A 21,651-nucleotide genomic window follows, 5' to 3' on the forward strand; every position below is an offset into this window, starting at 1 on the left:
ATCCTGCCCAGTATACTTTGGAAATATGAGCTATATTTAAAAGAGAAAAAAAAGGTCTCCTAGTATTTTTGTATATTACTTTTGCAGTCTTACAGCTACTGAGTAACTAGAAGATATGAACTAAAGTGTAACCTGATGTTCTCAAACAATTAACAGTTTGTAACTTCAAAAAGCTTTACTGATTAAAATCAACCAGAACAGCCACAGTTCTCTATGAGCTATCAGATCAATAGCAACTGATGAGGGACTGGAAAGCTAAGAGGCAAAGAAAATTAGACTTTCTGAGCCACATAGCTGAGGCACACACTGTCATGATAAACATGGAATGCACTGTAGGTCCTATAGCTTTCTACATGATACCTAATCCACATTAGTTTCACAAATATCATTCTATAATGAAAACATGTTTTAAGGTCTTGGTATCTGATGATGAGACTTTAGTTACAAGAACCAAAACAGGGTATTCACCATCACAGTTATTAAAACTCTGATTGAAGGGTCTGTGTATTATTCATATGCTGATTCCTATTTGCCTCTCTTACTGCCTGCTTTTAAGCAGTCTCATTATCAATTCTACCAAAATGTGAGAAGTAGAAAGAGCAGATATTCAAGATTTTCAACTCCCGCCTCACCAGCATACATGAGTACTGAGTAACTGGCTGAAGCTTGTTGAAGGGAGAAAATAAAATCAATGGCTATAGTTAAAAGCTGAGATTTTTGTATTCTTTTTATTTTCTCCATCTACCACTAGCTAAGATATTCAACATTAGCCAAGATATTTCCATTCCCTTAAAAACCCCATCAACTCTGGGTATTTCCATGTTGCAAGTTCAGTCTTAAACTAAATAACAAAGATTTCTTCCAGACCAGGGGTTCTGCTTACATGTGCCAACTCCAGCTCACTGCTGCACAACCAGAATCTTTCTTCAAATAAAGTAACAGGTCTGGATAAAAAACTGTTTTGCAGTACTTCAGCTGGCCCAGAAATATAAATACACTAATCACAGAATGTATGTGTCATTATTTTTGGCAGCCCAGTTTCTGAATATCGTTTTCATAACCACGGAACCCACTAGCTCATAAGGCCTGGTGAGGAGCAGAGCTCACCCTCTCGAGAGGGTGAGCACTGCATACTTGTATTCCCAGCCTCTCTGCAGCTGTGGGTACTGGCCTGAGACGGAGGTTCTGCCAATCAAAAGCGCCTACCCCAGGCTCTACAACAGAAGCTAGGAACATTGAAGCAACTGGGAGAATGCCACTGGAAATTCTGAGGCAGGAGGGCAAGCTGGAACTTCCAGTCTCCAGTGCCACTGGGGTCAACAGGCCAGCTGCAGAGGTCAGCATGCAGAGGCACACGGGATACCCGATCAGTTCTGCATGCGAGGTGTTGCATACCGCTCCTTGGGGCACAAGCCTGGAGACCTAACCCCCAGCCCCCACTGGGCAGTTAGTTCTATAGGCTACTCAGTCTTTTTTTTTTGTCGCAGACATATAAAAGATAATAAAAAATGGAAAGACTAGCTCATAATGAGCCCTGATGTACCTATCACCCAGCTTTAGCTGTCACCAACATTTTGTCAATTGTATCTATGATTCTCTACATTTTCTAAAGTCTTTGAAAAGTAAATCCCAGATATCCATCATCTCACCCCTTCATATTTCAGTATATATCTTTAACTGATAAAGACCTAAAAAAAAAACCCACTTTAACATTATTATACCATCAGAGTTAATGATAGTTTTATTTATTTATTTTTGGCTGCACTGGGTCTTCACTGCTGTGTGTGGGCTTTTCTGCAGCTGTAGAGAGCAGGGGCTGCTCTAGTTGTGCTGTGTTCTTATTGAGGTGGCTTCTCTCGTTGGGAAGCACGGGCTCTGGGGCGCGTGGGCTTCACTAGTTGCTGTTCCCGGGATCTAGAGCACAGGCTCAACAGCTGTGGCCCACAGGCTTAGTTGCTCCATGGCATGTGGGATCTTCCTGGAGCAGGGATTGAACCTGTGTCTCCTGCACTGGCGGGTGGATTCTTTACCACTGAGCTACTAGGGAAGCCCAGTCATAATTCTTATTAGTCACTCAATACCTAGTCCACATTTGAATCTCTCCAAATGTCTCAAAAACGTCTTTTTATATCTGATATGTAATTGACACCTGAAAGGTCCATACTTGGTATTTCATTGTTATCCTTTACTTCTCATTCTACAGCAGCAGTCTTCTGTCAATCTTATCTACTAAAGCACCTAGATCTTGGTAACCAAGTCCTACTTTCTGGATTCGGCTGACTGCTTATGATTATTATTTAACTTATTCCTTTACTCTTGTTATTTCATATAAACCAGTAACTCGATCTAGAGGTTTCGTAAGTTCACATTCAATTACTAAGCAAGGTTTTTCACAGGCAATGCTATGAACTTTCTATTGTACCACATCATGAAGCACAAGGGATCTGGCTGTTCCTCGTCTAGTGGTGCTAAGACTGATTAGCTGGTTCAAGTGGTGTCAGCATAATCCCTGCATTCTGAACCTCCTCATCAATTCTTCACCTACTGTGTTTAAAATCTATTGACACTATTGCCTATTTCACTAGGGTTTGGCAAATGTGATTTTCTAATTCTGCCATTGCTTCTGCATTTACTAGTTAGAACTCTTCTATAAAGAACTTACTCTCATCAAATATTTAGTTACTCTAAAATACAGTTAAAATAGGAAAGGCAGGATAAATCCTAGTTTCATTTGTCCATTTTCAGAATGAGTTACTGCCCTAACAACATCCAATAGTGACCAATGAGTTTTGTGGGGCTGAGTATCATTTTGATCATTTTGTGTATAAGATGTGTTGCAATCTATTGCAATCATTATTCTTTTTTATTCTATTTGAATTATCCTTCAAATTGGCTTCAGTGTCCTTTAGGCATGACTTTATTAGTTTTCAATAATTTCCTTGCTAAAAATGAGCTATCCCAGACTCATACAATCCCTGCAGATCTAGAATCTCCCATTTCTTCACAGAACTAAAGTAGGAAACCATAGTCGACACTACCGTTTGACCACAGGGTTTCATTGCTTCTACACCTTTTGAGTAAAAGATCTAGACAGTATGTATTTTTGAAAAAAACAAGGGAGTTGATCATAATATTTTTAATTCAAAATTAACACCCACCTTATTTGATTTTTATATTTGTGCCTCTTTTCACTTACACTTAAAGTCTGGAGTACTAATAATACTAGTATAACTATCACTTTATCCTATAATGTATCTATAATTATAAAATAATATCAGTACTACTAATAAACACTAAGACTACTGAAAGCAGTTTTAGGTTCCTTTGCAATTCTTTTATCCTTCAATTTATCCCCTATGAATGAACTATCAGAATACTGTATTTTAAAGTCATGTAAAGTAATTCTTTGAGTGGGTTGTCATCAACTTTATATACAGTTCATTTGTTTCGATCTGTTTTTGTTTTTTAGGGATTGGCTTGTTTTTAACTTTTTAATTGTCTTTTAAATATATAAAATATTCACCTGATTCCAATGTCAAAACTAGATAATAATGTACTTTTATTTAGAGAGATCACGTCTCCTCTTCCTGCCCTCCCCCTTTAGATAACCATTTTTACTAGTTTTTCATTTATCTTCCTTCAGCTTCCTTTCACAAATATAAGACATACTCATGTAAATCCATGGCTGATTCATGTAAATGTATGGCAAAAACCACTACAATATTGTAAAGTAATTAGCCTCCAACTAATAAGAATAAATGAAAAATAAATAAATTAAAAAAAAAGAATATAAGACAAATACATTCATAGCCATTTCCCTCTCATCTTCTTACACAGAAAATGTGTAAGGTTTTCTATACCTTACTTTCTTCACTTACTATATCCTATGAAGATCACTCTTATCAGGAGACAGAATCTGTCATTACTTACCTTTCAGCTACAAAGCATTCCTTTCATTTTGTGGACATATCCTAGTTTTAATCAGTTTCTTTTAATGAACATTTGGGTTGTTTCTAATCTTCTAAGGTCATAATGAGGTCCAAATAAGGTCATAATGAACAACCTTATTCATAAGCCCTTATACATATTTGTCACTACATCTTGCAGATACAGTCCTACAAAAGGGAGTACTGCTTCACATGCAATTTTGAGAGCCACTGCCAAATTCCTCTCCACAGGAGTTGTGCCATTTTATATCCCATCAGATCTTTTAATAAATTTATTTTCTGTATAATTCAGCCAAAGCTGTTTTCTGTTTCTTGCAATAATAATTCTGATTGATATCCAGTTATATTTCTGATAGTGTAAGTTTTGAGGTTCTGCATTTATCCATGCAAAAGCTTTCAAATTATTATTTACAAAGCTATAACATGGCTTTATAATGATAAATTTATAATTTATACTCATTTTTTCAATATTGTGTACTTCACTCTGAGTATCACCTATAAAAAGAAGCAATGTGGCAAAGCTTCATAACACTAGGATATTTTTCCAGAGTTCTTAAGTTTTTTCCAAGAGAAAAGTTTTATTTTTCCTTGGTTGAAAATATTTCATGGTCATTGCAAAAGCTTCACACTATACAGAATGACACCTATCTTTAAACATGTTGATACTGGTTTATCTTATCTAGTCAAATTAATACAGTGGCTCCAAGAATGAGGACTGTAATGCTCATAGAAATCTTGACTTGTGTTTTTTCAAACCGTGGGCCATGATCCATCAGTAAATTGTGAAACTAATCCGGATGACTCCAAGCAGCATGAAAATCACACAAGTAAACCAAGCAGAAGATGGGCTTCCCTAGTGGCTCAGATGGTAAAGAATTTGCCTGAAATGCAGGAGACCTGGGTTCGATCCCTGGGTTGCAAAGATCCCCTGGAGAAGGGAATGGCTACCAATTCCAGTATTCTTGTCTGGAGAATTTCGTGGACAGAGGAGCCTGGTAGGCTAGTCCACGTGCTTGCAGAGTCCTGAGTGACGAACACTTTCACTTTTCAAACCAAATAGAAAACAGAGTACATGTCACAGAATAAGAGTAAGTATTATTTAACATGTACAAGTACACACACATGTCCTGAATTTCTACATAATGTGTTTCACTGACTGTGGGGCACAGTCAAAACAGGTTCAAGAAACACCGTATCTGTTGACTATTTCAATAAGAGGAAATCTGAATAAATGCTTCCAAACATCCAGTTTTAAGAGTGACTTACAAGCAGATATGAAGACCTAACTTTTAAATCTTTCCGCATGCCTCCTACCTTTAAAATCAGGTAGGGCCCGGTCATCAACCAGCAGCATGGGTCGGACTTGCTTCTGCTCTACCAAGTTTCTGGCTGCAGTCAGAGACGTGAATATTTCATCTTCAGAGATATCGAACTCCAGCTTTTTCAATCTTTCCAAGAGGTCTTGCTTGCTCTCTTTGGTCGTATTGGTAACAAACCTAACCATTACAGAAGTAGCACGTAACCTGGAAAAGTGTAATTCAGGTGTCAATAGGCAGCTTCTACATTCTAGCCCCATAAAACCTAATTTGGTAGCACTTGCCAAAGGTCAAAAAATGAAAGGTAAGTCACTGAGTATGTGTTTTTATGGCCAATAGGTTTTATAACCTATCCAAAACTGCTTACAGCTTACCCATATCCTGTGGACCGCTTCACCTACAAAGGCTTATAGGCTACCTTTTCAAGGGCCTTCTATACTTCTAACTGAATTTCACTACCAGGTTAAGCAAAGAAGTGAAAACAAAGACCCAAAGCTGAGTAACCACTGTACTCACAGAATGAGGTGAAAGTTACCTTGAGATTATCTACCTAGTGTAACCTTCTGAAGGTGAGAAAACTCAGGCCTACAGGATTAATGACTGGGCTCAGCTGTACACAGCTGGGCAGCTATAGAGCTGAGACAAGAACTCTGGCCTGCATTCTGGACAGGGTCTGATCCCCTATACTAAGAGACAGAGGATACCTCAAGAGTTCTTCTTTCTTCTGAGCCAATTAGACACTGGTTAAGCCCTAATGTGCTACTAAGTTTACAAACAGAAACTACTTGGAGAAAGAAACATGTCATTTTTACAGACTGGAATGTGCATTCCCCTTTAATTACTTACATATGGGATTCTGTATGTAAAATTTCATACAAAATTTCATAATCTGCTTCTTGGAACCTAAACTGGCAATCAGGTATCAGAGGAAGTATTCATAATAGTCCAGCTTTCCTTCAAAAAAACCATTTTCTTGGTCCTACACAATGATGTGGTCACTCACCTAGAGCCAGATATCCTGGAGTGTGAAGTCAAGTGGGCCTCAGGAAGCATCACTATGAACAAAGCTAGTGGAGGTTATGGAATTCCAGCTGAGCTATTTCAAGTCCTAAAATATGACACTGTTAAAGTGCTGCATTCAGTATTTCAGCAAATTTGGAAAACTCAGCAGTGGCCACACGACTGGAAAAGGTCAGTTTTCATTCCAATCCCAAAGAAGGGCAATGCCAAAGAAAGTTCAACTACCACACAACTGTGCTCATTTCACATGCTAGCAAGATAATGCTCAAAATCCTTCAAGCTAGGCTTCAACAGTATGTGAACTGAGAACTTCCAGATGTATAAACTATATTCAGAAAAGGCAGAGGAACCAGGGGTCAAATTGCCAACATTCACTGGATCATAGAGAAAGCAAAAACATCTACTTCAGCTTCATGGACTACACTAAAGCCTTTGAATGTGTGGATCACAAAAAACTGTGAAACATTCTTAAAGAGATGGGAATACCAGACCACCTGACCTGCCTCTTGAGAAATCTGTATGCAGGTGAGGAAGCACCTTTTTTTTGTTTTTTTTTTTTAAAAAAGAAGCAACATTTAGAACCAGACATGGAACAACAAACTGGTTCAAAATTGGGAAAGGAGTACAACAAGGCTGTATATTGTCACCCTGCTTATTTAATTTGTACATCATGCGAAATGCTGGGCTGGATAAATGACAAGCTGGAATCAAGAGTGCCAGGAGAAATATCAACAATCTCACATATGCATATGATACCACCCTAATGGCAGAAAGTGAAGAGCAACTACAGAACTGCTTTATGAGGGTGAAAGAGGAAAATGAAAAAGATAGCTTTTTCGAAAAAATAAGATCATGGCACCTGGTCCTGTCACTTCATGGCAAATAGATGGGGAAAAAGCAGAAACAGTGGCAGATTTTCTTTTCTTGGGCTCCAAAATCACTGCAGATGGTGACTGCAGCCATGAAATTAAAAGACACTTGCTTCTTGGGAGAAAAGCAGTGACAAACCTAGACAGCATATTAAAAAGCAGAGACTCCATAGAGTCAAAGCTATGGTATTTTCCAGTAGTCATGTATGGATGTGAGAGTTGGACCAGAAAGAAGGCTGAATGTCAAAAAATCGATGTTCTTGAATTTTGGTGCTAGAGAAGACTCTTGAAAGTCCCTTGGATAGCAAGGAGATCAAACCAGCCAATCCTATAAGAAATCAACCCTGAATATTCATTGAAGGACTAATGCTAAAACTGAAGTTCCAATACTTTGGCCACCTGATGTGAAGAGCTGACTCACTAGAAAAGACTGATGTGGGGAAAGACTGAGGGCAGGGGGGGAAAGCGGGCCACAGAGGATAAGATGGTTGAATGGCATCACAGACTCAATGGACATGAATTTGAGCAAACTCCGGGAGATGGTGAAGGACAGGTATGCTGCAGTCCATGGGATTTGCAGAGTCAGAGACGACTTACCGACTGAACAACAACAGTGTTTTAATCTAAAACTAATTTTAATTTACCTACAATTAAAATTTTTATATTAGTACCCTGTTGGACTTCCCAGGTGGCACAGTGGTAAAGAATCCATCTGCCAATGCAGGAGATGCAAGATACGTGGGTCCCATCCTTGGGTTGGGAAGGTCCCCTGGAGTAGGAAATGGAAACTCAGTCCAGTATTCTTGCCTGGGAAATTCCATGGACAGAGGAGCCTGGCGGGCTACAGTCTACGAGGATGCAAAGAGTTGGACACGACTGAGCACTCATGCCCGCCACATACACCTTATATTTTATGCCTGCCCCAAACAGATACAAGGCATAAAAGCACTGTCCATAATTTAAAATAAGCAGGAAAATAAAACATAAAAGAGATTCTTAAGCATTTACTCAAAGAGCATTCAATACCTTTATATGATTAAATAGTTCATTATAATCATGATTATCTCTATAATACCTGTGTGGTGGCTTTGCCTAAAAACACATTAAATTTGTTTTATGTGCTTAAAATCTCTCAAAAGAAATTGAATACCTTATTATAACTATTATCCGAAAAATGAACAAGTGTAAGTACTGAAATGATCATATTTCTAACAAGAACTTAAAAAAAAAACCCTTCTTTTTGCTAGCTGCTCAACTTCCCTTAAGCTATTCGTTTCCACAGAAACCAGAACTGGCAGTGACAGTATAGGATCTCTCTGGGACGGAGCCCCGCCTGTGCCAGTGAGAGGACAATCTGTAGTCTCTGGCCCCTCCAGAATGGCAGGCTCACAGGTTACAGATGTACTTAGAGTGTCATTCATTATTCACCAGAAATAAGACTTTTCTATCCATCCAGAGCAGAAAGCTCATCTCCGAAGCAGTACAGCACTTGTCCAACAGGAGAGCAGACTGATAAACAGGTATCCTTTTCCCTAGAAAGCCTGAGAGAGACCACGGCAAGGAGCCAAGAGAAAGGCCCACTCTCCAACTGATCTAATTTGAGCCTTCAACAACATGTTGCTGTCCGCCTGAAAAAGAACATCATGACTCCCAGCTGCATCACCAGCTTCCCACTGACGCCTACCGGGTCTAAAACCTCCTCACACTTGCTGATGCCCCTCGTGGAGAGAATGCCAAGTCGGTGTTGCCCTCTTGCCACACCACCTGCACTGTTACTAGTCACGAGACTCCCTGAACAAGAGCAGACTATGAATGCTGGAAGGTGTAGAATGCTAAAGCACTACATGCTAAGTACTGCTGACTTTAAAACCTCCTCTAAATTATTTTAAGGTAAGATGCTAAATAACATTACTAGTTCTGTTATGCATGCGTGCTCAGCTGTGTCCGACTCTGTCTGACCATACGGACTGCAGCCCACCAGGCTCCTTGGTCCACGGAAGGTTCCAGGCAAGAATACTGGAGTGCGTTGCCATTTCTTTCCGCGGGGATCGACAGAGGAATCAAACCCACACCTCCTGTGTCTCCTGCACTGGCAGATGGATTCTTTATCACCGAGCCACCAAGGAAGTCCCAGTTCTCCTCTGCTGAGGAGTATTCTTTCCAGGATACTCAGAAACAAATATTCACATTCAGTTCAGTTCACACACTTTTCTATAATATACATTTTTTAATCTAGACTTTTGGTAAGCGATGCATCAGAAATATAAAACAATCTTCAACCTTCAAAAATTTAGTTAATGGAGATAATTCTAAAATTTCAAGTCCCTTAATTAAATTTTATTTGAGCAGCTGCACACCCAGTGCTAGATCTTAGCTGAAGGAGTGGGCAGAACTATGTCTTGGTGTATGTGTGTGTTTCATTTTGTGATTCCAGGATTCATCTGCGATTTTTCCATTGCTACTTATTCCACATTTTCAAATTTCGAGCTTTCATTCCCAAATTTACATTACTCAGAAAAAAGACACACATGAAGAGGAAATACAGACCAAAAGGCCGAACCTAACAAAAGGCTTGGAGAACAATGTTTGGAAGACACAACAATGCATACATTTTCCAGCTAAGCCCAAGGCAGCTCCTGTATCTGCGGTAAATCGGTGAAATGCCATCTTAAGGCCATCCATTCAGCTAATGATCTGCCCTGGTAAAATGGCACTCACAAACATATTTGTCAGCTGAACGTGGAGGGGAGCTTGCCTTTTAAGAGCTTCCTGAGCGCCTGGCACAGCTGCATCTTCAATGTGAAGTGTGCCACTGAGATCGACCAAAACAGCTTTTAATGCACGGCGTGCTGCCATCCTTCATTCCCTAGGAGAGAGCAAATGAAATTAAAAATACAGTTTAGGAAACAATGGACAATTAAAACCTGGTAAGACTTCAAAATATCACTCGCATCTAGAAAGATACTGCTTAATGTTAAGCTGCTTCTCTCTTTTTTTTAAAAGCTGTTTCTCTTGTAAAAAAAGAAACGTTTTTTAAAAATCCAAATTTCACCCATAAAACTTTTTCTTTTTTTAAGTCTTAAGGGAAATGTTAAAAGAGGGGTTACATTTACTTCAGATTTCTTGAAATAATTCTTTGTGGAGCAATTCATTCATCTATTTTTATGTGTGAGAAAATGTACTCTGAAGAATGGGTGGATGGAAGGAAGCCCTAAATCACTGGCAAAATCTTTTTCCGCTCTGGCTATGTACCACGAAAATGTTCTAATCGCCAGTCTTCACTGTTTTATCCTGAAGTGGCATATATGGCCAAAGAGCTACTAGTATTTGTAGATCAGTGAGGAGGATATTTCAAGTTATATAGTAATTTTAAGTCAGGAAATAGTTTCCTTACGCTATAATGTCCAATTTCCTTTTTGCATATATTTCCTTTAAAATGTTTATTGTGAGTTATATCATATAGACAGTCGAGTATAAAGATAATGGGAATACAAAGTTTAAGTATAAAGATAACAGTTTGAAGATAATAAGGGAGTGGTAGAATTGTATGGAAGCTAAAGACAGGATAGGACTGCCTGTATTTTTAGTTTTTTAAACTTACTCTTTTTTTCCATTTTTTTTTTTTGTTTTTGTAATAAAATATTTCAGACATACAAAAGGTATCAAGAATAATACAATCCCTTTTATCTATCATTCAACTTCAGAAATAGAACCTCATCGATGGAGTGGGAGCCCTCTGTGTACCCTCTCTGATCTGATTACACGTCTTCCCTGCCCCAAGGTTACTCCTTTCCGGATTGTGAAGTGCTGACAGCTTGGTATCACTGTTCTTCCATGTACACTTCATGACTTGCTTTACCATTCCACATTGTTTGTGAGAGGAGGACATGTTAACACACGTGGATATAGGTTATTTTCACTGCTGCATGGTATCATTCTATTGTGTGAAAACACAATTTATCCTTCTCTTCTCCTGACCATGAAGGTTGAGGCAGCTCTGCACGTCTTAATACAGTGAAGGGCGCCTCTGTGAACATCCTTGTGCATGGCTCCTGGTGGCCACGTGTGCGAACATCTCTGAGGTCTTGCTGGGTCTGAGGGTGTGTGCTCATTTCACCCTCACAGGATGTCGCCAAGCTGCCCGTTCCTTGTGTCTTCAAACAGCGAGTGTGTACTGAACACTTACTGTGTCAGGCCCTAAAGTGACAGCAGAGCTGGAAGAGCCATCTTCTTTAAAGTGAGAAGCAGAAGGGAAAGAGGGAAAGAACCCGGGGACAATACAAGTAGTCAAGGAAGAGCTCTCAGGGGGTTGACTGCATCCCTGGGACACAGGTGGACGGGGGGCAGACCTCTCTCTCTCCGAGCTAGCTCCCTCCGAGATGCACTTGAGAGCTTGGGTCCCCAGGCCTGGGTGTTGGTCCTGGGTCTGCCTCAAACTCACTGTGTACCTTGGCCACGTGCCTTCTCTGGGCAGGGAGGCAAGAGGAAGCCTCAATCTTTACTGCCTACAGCTGGGCAATGTGGGATGAAGGCATGAATGTGTCACACATGCAGTCCTCTACCCCGATTTCCTCTTCTTTAACACCAGCCTGCTAATCCCCGCTGGGTCCGTCTCCCAACGCTGCCAGGAGTGCGCCAGCCTGTGCAGCGTTACCCTTTTAAATGTTGCTCCCCCTTAGGTGCAGTGCTGTCAGCAGGCAGAGGGATAGCAAAGATGACCCCTGCCTGAATTCCCTCCAGCTTCTAGATACTAGCTCCTTTGCTCCTCTTATTTCCCAGACCCCTCCTACTCCATGTCAGCCATCTCTGCACACAAGGAATAAATATAAAAATAACCCCCGAGTGAGCCCAGAACTGAAGTCAATTGCTGGTCAGTGGCAGCCGCTGCTCAGGGAGCCCTGAGGACTGCCACCGGGCCAACTGGAGAACACTGCATTTCCCACGTGGCCAGCTGTCAGCGTGTCCGGACCCGAGACGGACTCAGAGGGAGGAAGGCACAGAGATGGTGTGCAGGCTGGGCCCACGGACCCATCAGCCAGGATGGCTCCTCGCCTGCCCTGTTCCTTCCCAAACCTGGGCAGGGCTTCCCTCAGTGAGCTGGAACTTGGGTCCCAAGTGAGGGAGATGCAGAAGGCAGGGAAAGCAGCGCCAGGCGTAACAGTGAGGTAGGTCCAGGGTTCGGGAGTAGCTGCCTACCCTTGGGCAAGCGCATTCATCATCTCAAGCCTCCTCATCTATGTAAGGGGAAACACACTTGTGAAGACCCTGCGGGGCTGTGAGGGTTCACTGAGTTAAGGGGAATGCCTGGCAGTGATAAGCACAGAGTAGGAACATAATCCACGTGTCCTGTTCCTTCCCACTCACCGCTGCCTAGCAGGTACCACCTCCCCCCACCTGCCTGCCCACCCCACCTCATGCATGGCCTGGGGTCGCAGACCAGGAAAAGTAAGAAGCAAGAGAACTGAGTGGGAGGAATTCACAGAGAAAGAAAGAAGAGCTCCCATTTACCGGATGCTGTAGATGATCTGCACTCTAATAAATGCTCTGTAGTCTTTACTACATCATTGCAAGTTCTCAGCGATCCTAGAGGGAGAAATTGAGACACTGAGAAGTTACTAACTTGCTCAAGCTTAGTTTTGACTTTGAATCATGCTAATGGTTTATGTATTCAAATTTAAATTAAGCCGGCCCTAAAATGAAATGCAAACAAACTACCGACAACAGCTACAGTAGACTGCTGACTCTAGCCCTGCCACAGGATATACTCAAAGGACAGAGAACTGCAAGAAAATCTTGAACTTAATTTAGCAGGCTTGTTGTTGGTAATGGTAGTGCTATGAGTTCCAAAATAATTCCGTGTGCGTTGTACAATTGAGTAAATCAGTACGTGTTGTTGATGTTTAGGAAAAAATCAGGGTTCTCAAATAGAAGAAAAGAGCTATAAACATGGACAGGAAGAACCCTGTTGTGTGGTTTAGAATTAGAGGTGTCACTATGAATTCGTGATTTAAAAATATTTATATATTTCTTAGCACTCTCCACTAAAGGGAACAAGAAGCAACAAGACTCCAATAGTTATGACCGCAGCTAATGTGTACTAAACAGAGCAGGGCTGGGGCAGCCAAAATACAAGATAAATCTGGAACATAATGTTTTACCAGATCACAGGGGGACAAAAAGGACAAGGGAACCAGGGGATTCAACTGACCAAACCTGGGGCAGTTTGAGCACCAAAAAGAAAAAAATAACAGAAATGAGTAACACATAATAGAATCACTGAGTGAAAAGTTGTTAGGGAATAGCAGTTAACCCTTGAACAATGCAGGGGTTAATTTATGTATAACTTACAGTTCACCCTCCACATCCAGGGTTCCACCACATCCTTGGATTCAACCAACCACCAACTGTCTAGCATGGTAATATCTACTACTGAAAAATATCCAATTATATGGACCCACACAGTTCAAACCCACACTGTTCAAGGATCAAATGTTTAATCACTCAGGCTCAAATAATCACCCACAAATTAAGGTTCTCCATTAACTAAAACGAGATACTTTCCAGATACTTTTACAGTAGAGAAAATGGCCAAATAATCCCTTAACCAAATGATTAAATTAACACCCTTAATAATAGGAGAAACTAACATTACCTGCTTCCTGGGAAGACTTTTGTAGTAGTCCTGCCATTGCAGAACTTCTGCCAAAAATGTTTAACACAAATCAATCATGGCAATTCCAAATTCTATAAAACTGGCTTGAACGTCTCAAAAAAAAAAAAAAATCAATATCATAAAAGACAAAGAAGAGGCTGGGGAACTGTTTCAAATTAAAGATATGTGGAGAGACATGACAAATAAGTGCAATGCATGAGAGAGACATAAAACAAATAGAGCAAAATATTAACAATTAGTAAATTGTGGTGAAAGGTATATGGCTTTCATTGCACTATTTTTTACAAATTTCCAATTTTTGGAAGAAAACAAATTTTAAAAAGATCTCTTTTAAAAATGGGCTGAAGGCACAAGAAAGATATTTTCATATTTAATAATAATCGTAATATAAAAATGAAACTTGTATGTTTAGCTAGCCCCTAGCTTAAGATTAGAACACTGCTAATACTGCTGAGCCTTCTATATGAGCCCCTTTAGTTACATTCCCTTCCTACCTCCCAGAAGCAATTAACATAATGAATTTTGTGATATCATTTTCTTGCTTTTCTTAATATTTTTACTGTCACACAGCTTTAAATTAATGTCTTTTAACTCTATAAAAATGAGATCATAATTTTGCAGCTTTCACATTTTGCTCAACATTGTATTTCTGAAATTGATCCACATTGATGCCTGTCATTTTCATCAAAACAAACACCAAATCTCCCCATTGGGATTCTGACTAGAACTGCACTGGATCTATAAAGCAGTATTGAAAGAACTGAAATCCCTACTATATTGAGCCATGGAACTTCTTTAAGATGATAAAAGAGTATCTACAAAAGCCTATATGTAGCCAACATTAGACTTATCAGAAATATATTTATAAGTATATAACTTACACTTCATACTATGATATCATGTATCAGTAATAAACTAAAAACAATGAGACAGGGAAAGACACAGGATGTTACTTCCACCACTTCTATTTAACATTGCAAATGATACCTCAGCTAATGCAGTACAAGAAAAAGGTATAAGGATTGGAAAGAAGAAACAAAACTAACATTATTCATGATGATTTGATTGTATATACAAAAATTCAGGAGTGTAAAACAAAGTGAAAAAGTATAGCAATTAATATCGGAAAATCACTATGTCACAAACAATTAGAAAACTACTTTTAAAAAAGGTACCACTTACAGTAGTATCAGAAAATACAGTTACCAGAAAGTCTAACAAAAGTCACTTCCAAGGTAAAATTATAAAACCTCAGTGAAAGACACAAAGAAGACTTAAATATATAGACAGATCTTTTAAAGGACCCAACATTATGTAAGCTTTCCTTTTTAATGACCAGGAGATTTAAAGCAATTCCAATCAAAACCCCACAAAGCGTTCTGTGGAACTTGATAAGCTGATTCTAAAACACACACTAGTACAAATAGCCAAGATACTTCAGCCAAGATTGAAGAGAAAGAAGATGGGAGTCTTGCTTTTCCTAATATCCAGACAATTAATCAGGTTTTGTAACTAATTAAGATGTTGTGGTATTAGCACATGAAGAGACAAACTGATCAATGGAACAGAATAGAGAACCCAAGAAACGACCCTTTTTGGGTCCTAACCCCAACCAGTGTGGAAGCTTGCTATATGACAGAGATGGTGTTTCAGATCAGTGAAGAAAGAAAAATGACTATCTATAGCAGAAAAAAAATGAAGTCAGACTCCCATATCACACTACACATGCCTCCCAAGTGGCTCAGTAGTAAAGGATACGGCTGCCAATGCAGGAGATGCTGCTAGAGACTCGGGTTTGAGCCCTGGTTGGGAAGATCCCCTGAAGAAGGAAATGGCAACCCAATTCAGTATTCTTGTCTGGAAAATTCCATGGAGAAGACTGAAGGGCTACAGCCCATGGGATCACAAACAGTAGGACACAACTTAGCAACTGAGCATGCACGCATCATACTACAGACACATTTCCCCCCCAAGATTAAACAACCACATGTTTAAGGGAAAACTGTAAAACTTTTAGATAGGAGAGTATCTTCATGCTCTGAGGGTAGGAATGGCTTTCTTAAGATATAAAAAGCATACAGGAATAAAGGAAAAGACAGATATTTCAACAGTACCATGAAAAGAGAAAGAGAATAGAAATATATAGAGTGAAAAATAGATTCGCAACACATGTCAGAAAGGATCAGAGTCCAGGAAATATAAACTATAAATATTAAGAAAAAGATAAACAATTTAATAGAAAAATGGCATAAGATCTCAATATACCCTTTCAGTTCAGTTCAGTCACTCAGTCGTGTCCGACTCTTTGTGACCCCATGAATCGCAGCACGCCAGGCCTCCCTATCCATCACCAACTCCCAGAGTTTACTCAAACTCATGTCCATCGAGTCGGTGATGCCATCCAGCCATCTCATCCTCTGTCGTCCCCTTCTCCTCCTACCCCTAATCCCTCCCAGCATCAGGGTCTCTTCCAATGAGTCAACTCTTCGCATCAGGTGGCCAAAGTACTGGAGTTTCAGCTTCAGCATCAGTCCTTCCAATGAACACCCAGGACTGATCTCCTTTAGGATGGACTGGTTGGATCTGCTTGCAGTTCAAAGGACTTTCAAGAGTCTTCTCCAACACCACAGTTCAAAAGCATCAATTCTTCAGTGCTCAGCTTTCTTCACAGACCAACTCTCACATCCATACATGACCACTAGAAAAAATATACCCTTTACAAAACAGCAAATCTGAAACGAATTATACAGTGGAAGTGACAAATAGATTCAAGGGATTTGATCTGATAAGCAGAGTGCCCGAAGAACTATGGACGGAGGTTCATGACATTGTACAGAAGGCAGGGATCAAGACCATCCCCAAGAAAAAGAAATGCAAAAAGGCAAAATGGTTGTCTGATGAGGCCTTACAAATAGCTATGAATAGAAGAGAAGCAAACGCAAAGGAGAAAAGGAAAGATATACCCATTTGAATGCAGAGTTCCAAAGAATAGCAAGGAGAGATAAGAAAGCCCTTCTCAGCAAATGAAACAGGAAATCAATGCAAAGAAACAGAGGAAAACAATAGAATGGGAAAGTCAAGAGATCTCTTCAAGAAAATTAGAGATACCAAGGGAACTTTTCATGCAAAGATGAGTTCGATAAAGGACAGAAATGGTATGGACCTAACAGAAGCAGAAGATATTAAGAAGAGGTGGCAAGAATACAAAAGAGATCTTCATGACCCAGATAACCACAATGGTGTGATCACCAGCCTAGAGCCAGATATCCTGGGATGCGAAGTCAAGTGGGCCTTAGGAAGCATCACTATGAACAAAGCTAGTGGAGGTGATGGAATTCCAGAGCTATTTCAAATCCTAAAAGATGATGCTGTGAAAGTGCTGCACTCAATATGCCAGCAAATTTGGAAAACAGTGGCCACAGGACTGGAAAAGGTCAGTTTTCATTTTGATCCCAAACAAAGGCAATGCCAAAGAATGCTCAAACTACCGCACAACTGCACTCATCTCACACGCTAGCAAAGTAATGCTCAAAATTCTCCAAGCCAGGCTTCAACAGTATGTGAACCGTGAACTTCCAGATGTTCAAGCTGGATTCAGAAAAGGCAGAGGAACCAGAGATCAAATTGCCAACATCCGTTGGGTCATCGAAAAAGCAAGAGAGTTCCAGAAAAACATCTACTTCTTCTTTACTGACTATACCAAAGCCTTTGACTGTGTGGACCACAACAAACTCTGGAAAACTCTTAAACAGATGGGAATACCAGACCACCTGACCTGCCTCCTGAGAAATCTGTATGCAGGTCAGGAAGCAACAGTTAGAACTGGACTTGGAACAACAGACTGGTTCCAAATTGGGAAAGGAGTACGTCAAGGCTGTATCTTGTCACCCTGCTTATTTAACTTATATGCAGAGTACATCATGAGAAACATTGGGCTGGAGGAAGCACAAGCTGGAATCAAGATTGCCGGGAGAAATATCAATAACCTCAGATATGCAGATGACACCATCCTTATGGCAGAGAGCGAAGAACTAAAGAGCCTCTTGATAAAAGTGAAAGAGCAGAGTGAAAAAGATGGCTTAAAACTCAACATTCAGAAAACTAAGATCATGCCATCTTCATGGAAAATAGATGGGGAAACAGTGGAAACAGTGGCTGACTTTATTTTCTTGGGCTCCAAAATCACTGCAGATGGTGATTGCAGCCATGAAATTAAAAGACGCTTACTCCTTGGATGCAAAGTTATGATGAACCTAGACAGCATATTAAAAAGCAGAGACATTACTTTACCAACAAAGGTCCATCTAGTCAAAGCTACGGTTTTTCCAGTAGTCATGTATGAATGTGAAAGTTGGACTATAAAGAAAGATGAGCGCCGAAGAATTGATGCTTTTGAACTATATTGTTGGAGAAGGCTCTTGAGAGTCCCTTGGACTGCAAGGAGATCCAATCAGTCCATCCTAAAGGAAATCCGTCCTGAATATTCAATGGAAGGACTGATGCTGAAGCTTCAATACTTTGGCCACCTGACACAAAGAACTGACTCATTTGAAAAGACCCCGAAGCTGGGAAAGATTGAAGGCAGGAGGAGAAGGGGACAACAGAGGATGAGATGATTGGATGGCATCACTGGCTTAATGGACATGAGTCTGAGTAAACTCTGGGAGTTGGTGATGGACAGGGAGGCCTGGTGTGCTGCAGTCCATGGGGTCGCAAAGACTCGGACATGACTGAGCGACTGAACTGAACTGAATAATCATCAACATACCCTTTATAAAAGAGCACATATGCAAATTTAAAGCAGAAGAGATCACTGCAACAACACAAAGACTGGCACAATTTAAGTCAGAAAACATCAAACGTTTTCAAAAGCAACTCCCTTATACTGCTAAGTAAGAGAATAAACCAGAACACTCACTTAGAAGCCATTTGGCTTCACCATACTCTATGACCCAGCAGTTCCACACCCAGGTATCAAATCCTAGAGACTTTTTCATGCTCTACCTTTAGATACAAACAGAAATGTCCAAAGCAGCACTGTCTGTATAACCAGGTACTGGAAACAATACAAATGTCTATCAATAGCAGAATGGACAAATAAATTGTGGTGTATTCAAACACAGAATGCAAAAGGAGGTGGAAATGAATGACTACAATTACATCATCCTAGGTAACTCTCCAAAATCTTCCACAGACTGAAAGGAGCAAGTCACAAAACAATACATGCCATATTACAGCATACGTACGTGATAAAAGTACAAAAAGGAGGGCATGATTAAGGCAAGAGTGACCGACAGACAGTGACTCTTGCAGGGGCTGGGCAGGAGATGCAAATCAGGAGGAGCACAAGGGTGCCTCTAAGGTCTTCTTGACCTAGACAGTGAGTACACAGTGTTTTTAAATTATTTAAAACTGACGTGTTTTGCGTACTCTTGTGTAGATGACATATTTGACAATAAAAACTAGTCTTGCTATGTTTTAGTCATTTCTTATACATTTACTAGTCATAAAAAACTAAATTTTTCCAATTAATGTATATCAGTATAACAGCCCTCATCAAGTATTTTGATTTTAAAATAAACCTCTGGTTCTATCTGTCTTTCATAATGAATCTGCAAGGGGAGGGGTGGTTAAGGGGGAGAGTGCAGAGGTAATAAAAGATATTATGAGCTCTGATTAATCAAGATTCCACTGCAAAATCCCTTCTTTCATAACAGTCCTCATCAGTTCAGTTCAGTCGCTCAGTCCTGTCCAACTCTTATGTTATTCTATTTCTGACCTTTATTGTTATCTTGAAAGGGAGCATTACATCAATAATAGCACCAACTATAAACCTGCCTGAGAAGTGAAGCAGCTTGTTAGGCAAAAGACTAGATTGTTCCAAGTGACTCTATTTAGATGTGTGACTGTTAAAGGATTCTTTAAAATACACTGCATCACTAAAGGTAAGGCGATGGTAAATCAACCCTGAATATTCATTGGTAGGACTGTAGCTGAAGCTCCAATACTTTGGCCACCTGGAGCAAAGAGCCGAATCATTGGAAAAGACCCTTAGGCTGGGAAAGATTGAAGACAAAAGGAGAAGCGGGTGGCAGAGGATAAGATGGTTAGATAGCATCACCAACTCAATGGACATGAATTTCAGAAAACACTGGGAGGACAGAGGAGTCTGGCATGCTATACAGTTCATGGGGTCACAGAGTTCCACACGACTTAGCGACTGAACAACAAATCCGAACTACAAATTAGTACTTGATAAACTGCAAGATATTAGTATCACTCCAGAAAACTGCAAAGGCTTCAAAGGTGGTCCTTGTTTCTTCATATGAAATCCATGTCCCACCACCTCCCATGGCTTGAACAAGTCATGTGAGAGATACTTTACAAGAATCATAATCAACTGATACTGGTACATATTCAATGCAAAGAAGAAAGGTAAAAATTCTCTCTCATCCCCAAAAGAACTCTTCAAGATACTTCAGAGAATATCTCCCCCTGAATATCCCTGGGACTTCTCAATCCAAGTCCTTATTATCCTCCAGAAGCTACTCTTCATCCTGCGACCCTTATGCGTGAATGGCAGCATCATCAACGTAGATGTAACCACCAGACTGTCTCAAGCCTTCCTCCCAATCAGTCAAAGGCCAAATCATATCATTGCTACCTGCTGTACAGTCTTAAATCCACTCACTTCCTTTCATTGTTATCCGAACTATCTTACCTTTTGAAATCATCATCTCTCATCTAGACTATATCAACAACTTTATGCCCTCTTTGCTTGGAATCATCTTCCTATTTCTAGCTCTTACAACTGGAACGATTCCACGAACAGGGCTCTTTCTGCATTAACTCAACCACAATCCCCTCCTCCTTCTCCTGAGGAGGACAGGTCACGCACCCTCCGCCAGGGCGAGGTTCATTCAGCGCCTGGCAAACGCCAGACCGACGGGAAGGGACGCCGGCTTCGAAATACAGTCCAGGGGCAAGTTTCAAGGATCGACCAACCCCCATGAGCCGCCGCAAGCCCAGCGCGAGCAGGCCGGGCGGAACCGCGGCTGGTCCGCTCCGCGCACGCGCCGCGGCGCCGCGCCGAGGGCCATCCCCGCCGAGAGGGCTGGGCGAGCCTCACCCAGTGAGCGCGCGGGTTGGTGCGGGTGCCAGGAGGGCGGCGGCCTAGAGATGCCACCGCTTATGTCCTCCGCTTCCTCACCATGAAAGGAAGCCCCGAGACGGGCGGGCCCTTGCCCGTCCCCAGCGGCTCCTCACCAAGCTCGCAGAGCCGTTCTCAGCAAAGGCGAAGGCTCGGCTAGCGGAGAAGTCTGCACAGCCGTGCCCCTCCTCGGCGTCCTGGCCGGGGGCGTTCAGAGTGCAGGCAGCAGCCTGACGACGCCGGAAACGGGGACCCGGGCTGCGCCGGAAGTGGCGCCTCCCCGCAAATGTCTCCGCCCCGTCCGCCCTGGGTTATTTTCTCGTTTCCTTTGCTAGCTAACAGGTCTAGTGCTACCTCGTTACCCTGTAACAGAGAAAGTGGTTATCGAGATCTAATCCCTGTAAGCGGCGGGGCGGGGCGCGCCTGCTGGGCTTGAATTCAGCAGTAAAAACAAAAACTGCTTTTGCCCGGTAGGCAATTTCTCGTTCCACAGCAGTGTTGTCAAACCAAGTTATTATTACCTTTCTTTGCGCCACCGTCGCTTACTCTGCCACCTCAGTGAGACAGCCTTCACAACAGGCCAAAAAGAGGTGTTGGGGGAAGGGGTCGTGACTTTACTTGGAATGCCAGCAGGCCGAGAAGGTGGCCGACTGGTGTCCCAAAGAACTGTCTTACC

At 41.2% G+C, this 21,651-nt stretch overlaps 1 protein-coding gene across 6 annotated transcripts in view; it reads right to left on the reverse strand.

The window, feature by feature from the left end:
* HDHD2 (haloacid dehalogenase like hydrolase domain containing 2) overlaps positions 1–21,229 on the reverse strand; it is a 44,259-nt gene extending 23,030 nt beyond the window's left edge. The window contains exons 1-4 of one of the 6 annotated variants that reach the window (XM_061130939.1): positions 21,092–21,229; positions 12,661–12,735; positions 9,908–10,018; positions 5,262–5,470 (exon numbers count right to left, since the gene is read on the reverse strand). In XM_061130939.1, coding sequence (XP_060986922.1) covers positions 5,262–5,470; positions 9,908–10,008 — 310 coding nt within the window. In that variant the 5' untranslated portion in view covers positions 10,009–10,018; positions 12,661–12,735; positions 21,092–21,229. Of the gene's footprint in view, positions 1–5,261; positions 5,471–9,907; positions 10,019–12,660; positions 12,736–13,804; positions 13,824–20,723; positions 20,857–21,035 lie in introns of those variants that run through there. The other 5 variants (XM_061130941.1, XM_061130942.1, XM_061130938.1 and 2 more) reach the window with 5 other exon arrangements.
* Between the last annotated feature and the right edge of the window lie 422 nt (positions 21,230–21,651).

This window comes from Dama dama, chromosome 27 (assembly GCF_033118175.1).
Source record: "Dama dama isolate Ldn47 chromosome 27, ASM3311817v1, whole genome shotgun sequence".
Classification (NCBI taxonomy): domain Eukaryota; kingdom Metazoa; phylum Chordata; class Mammalia; order Artiodactyla; family Cervidae; genus Dama; species Dama dama.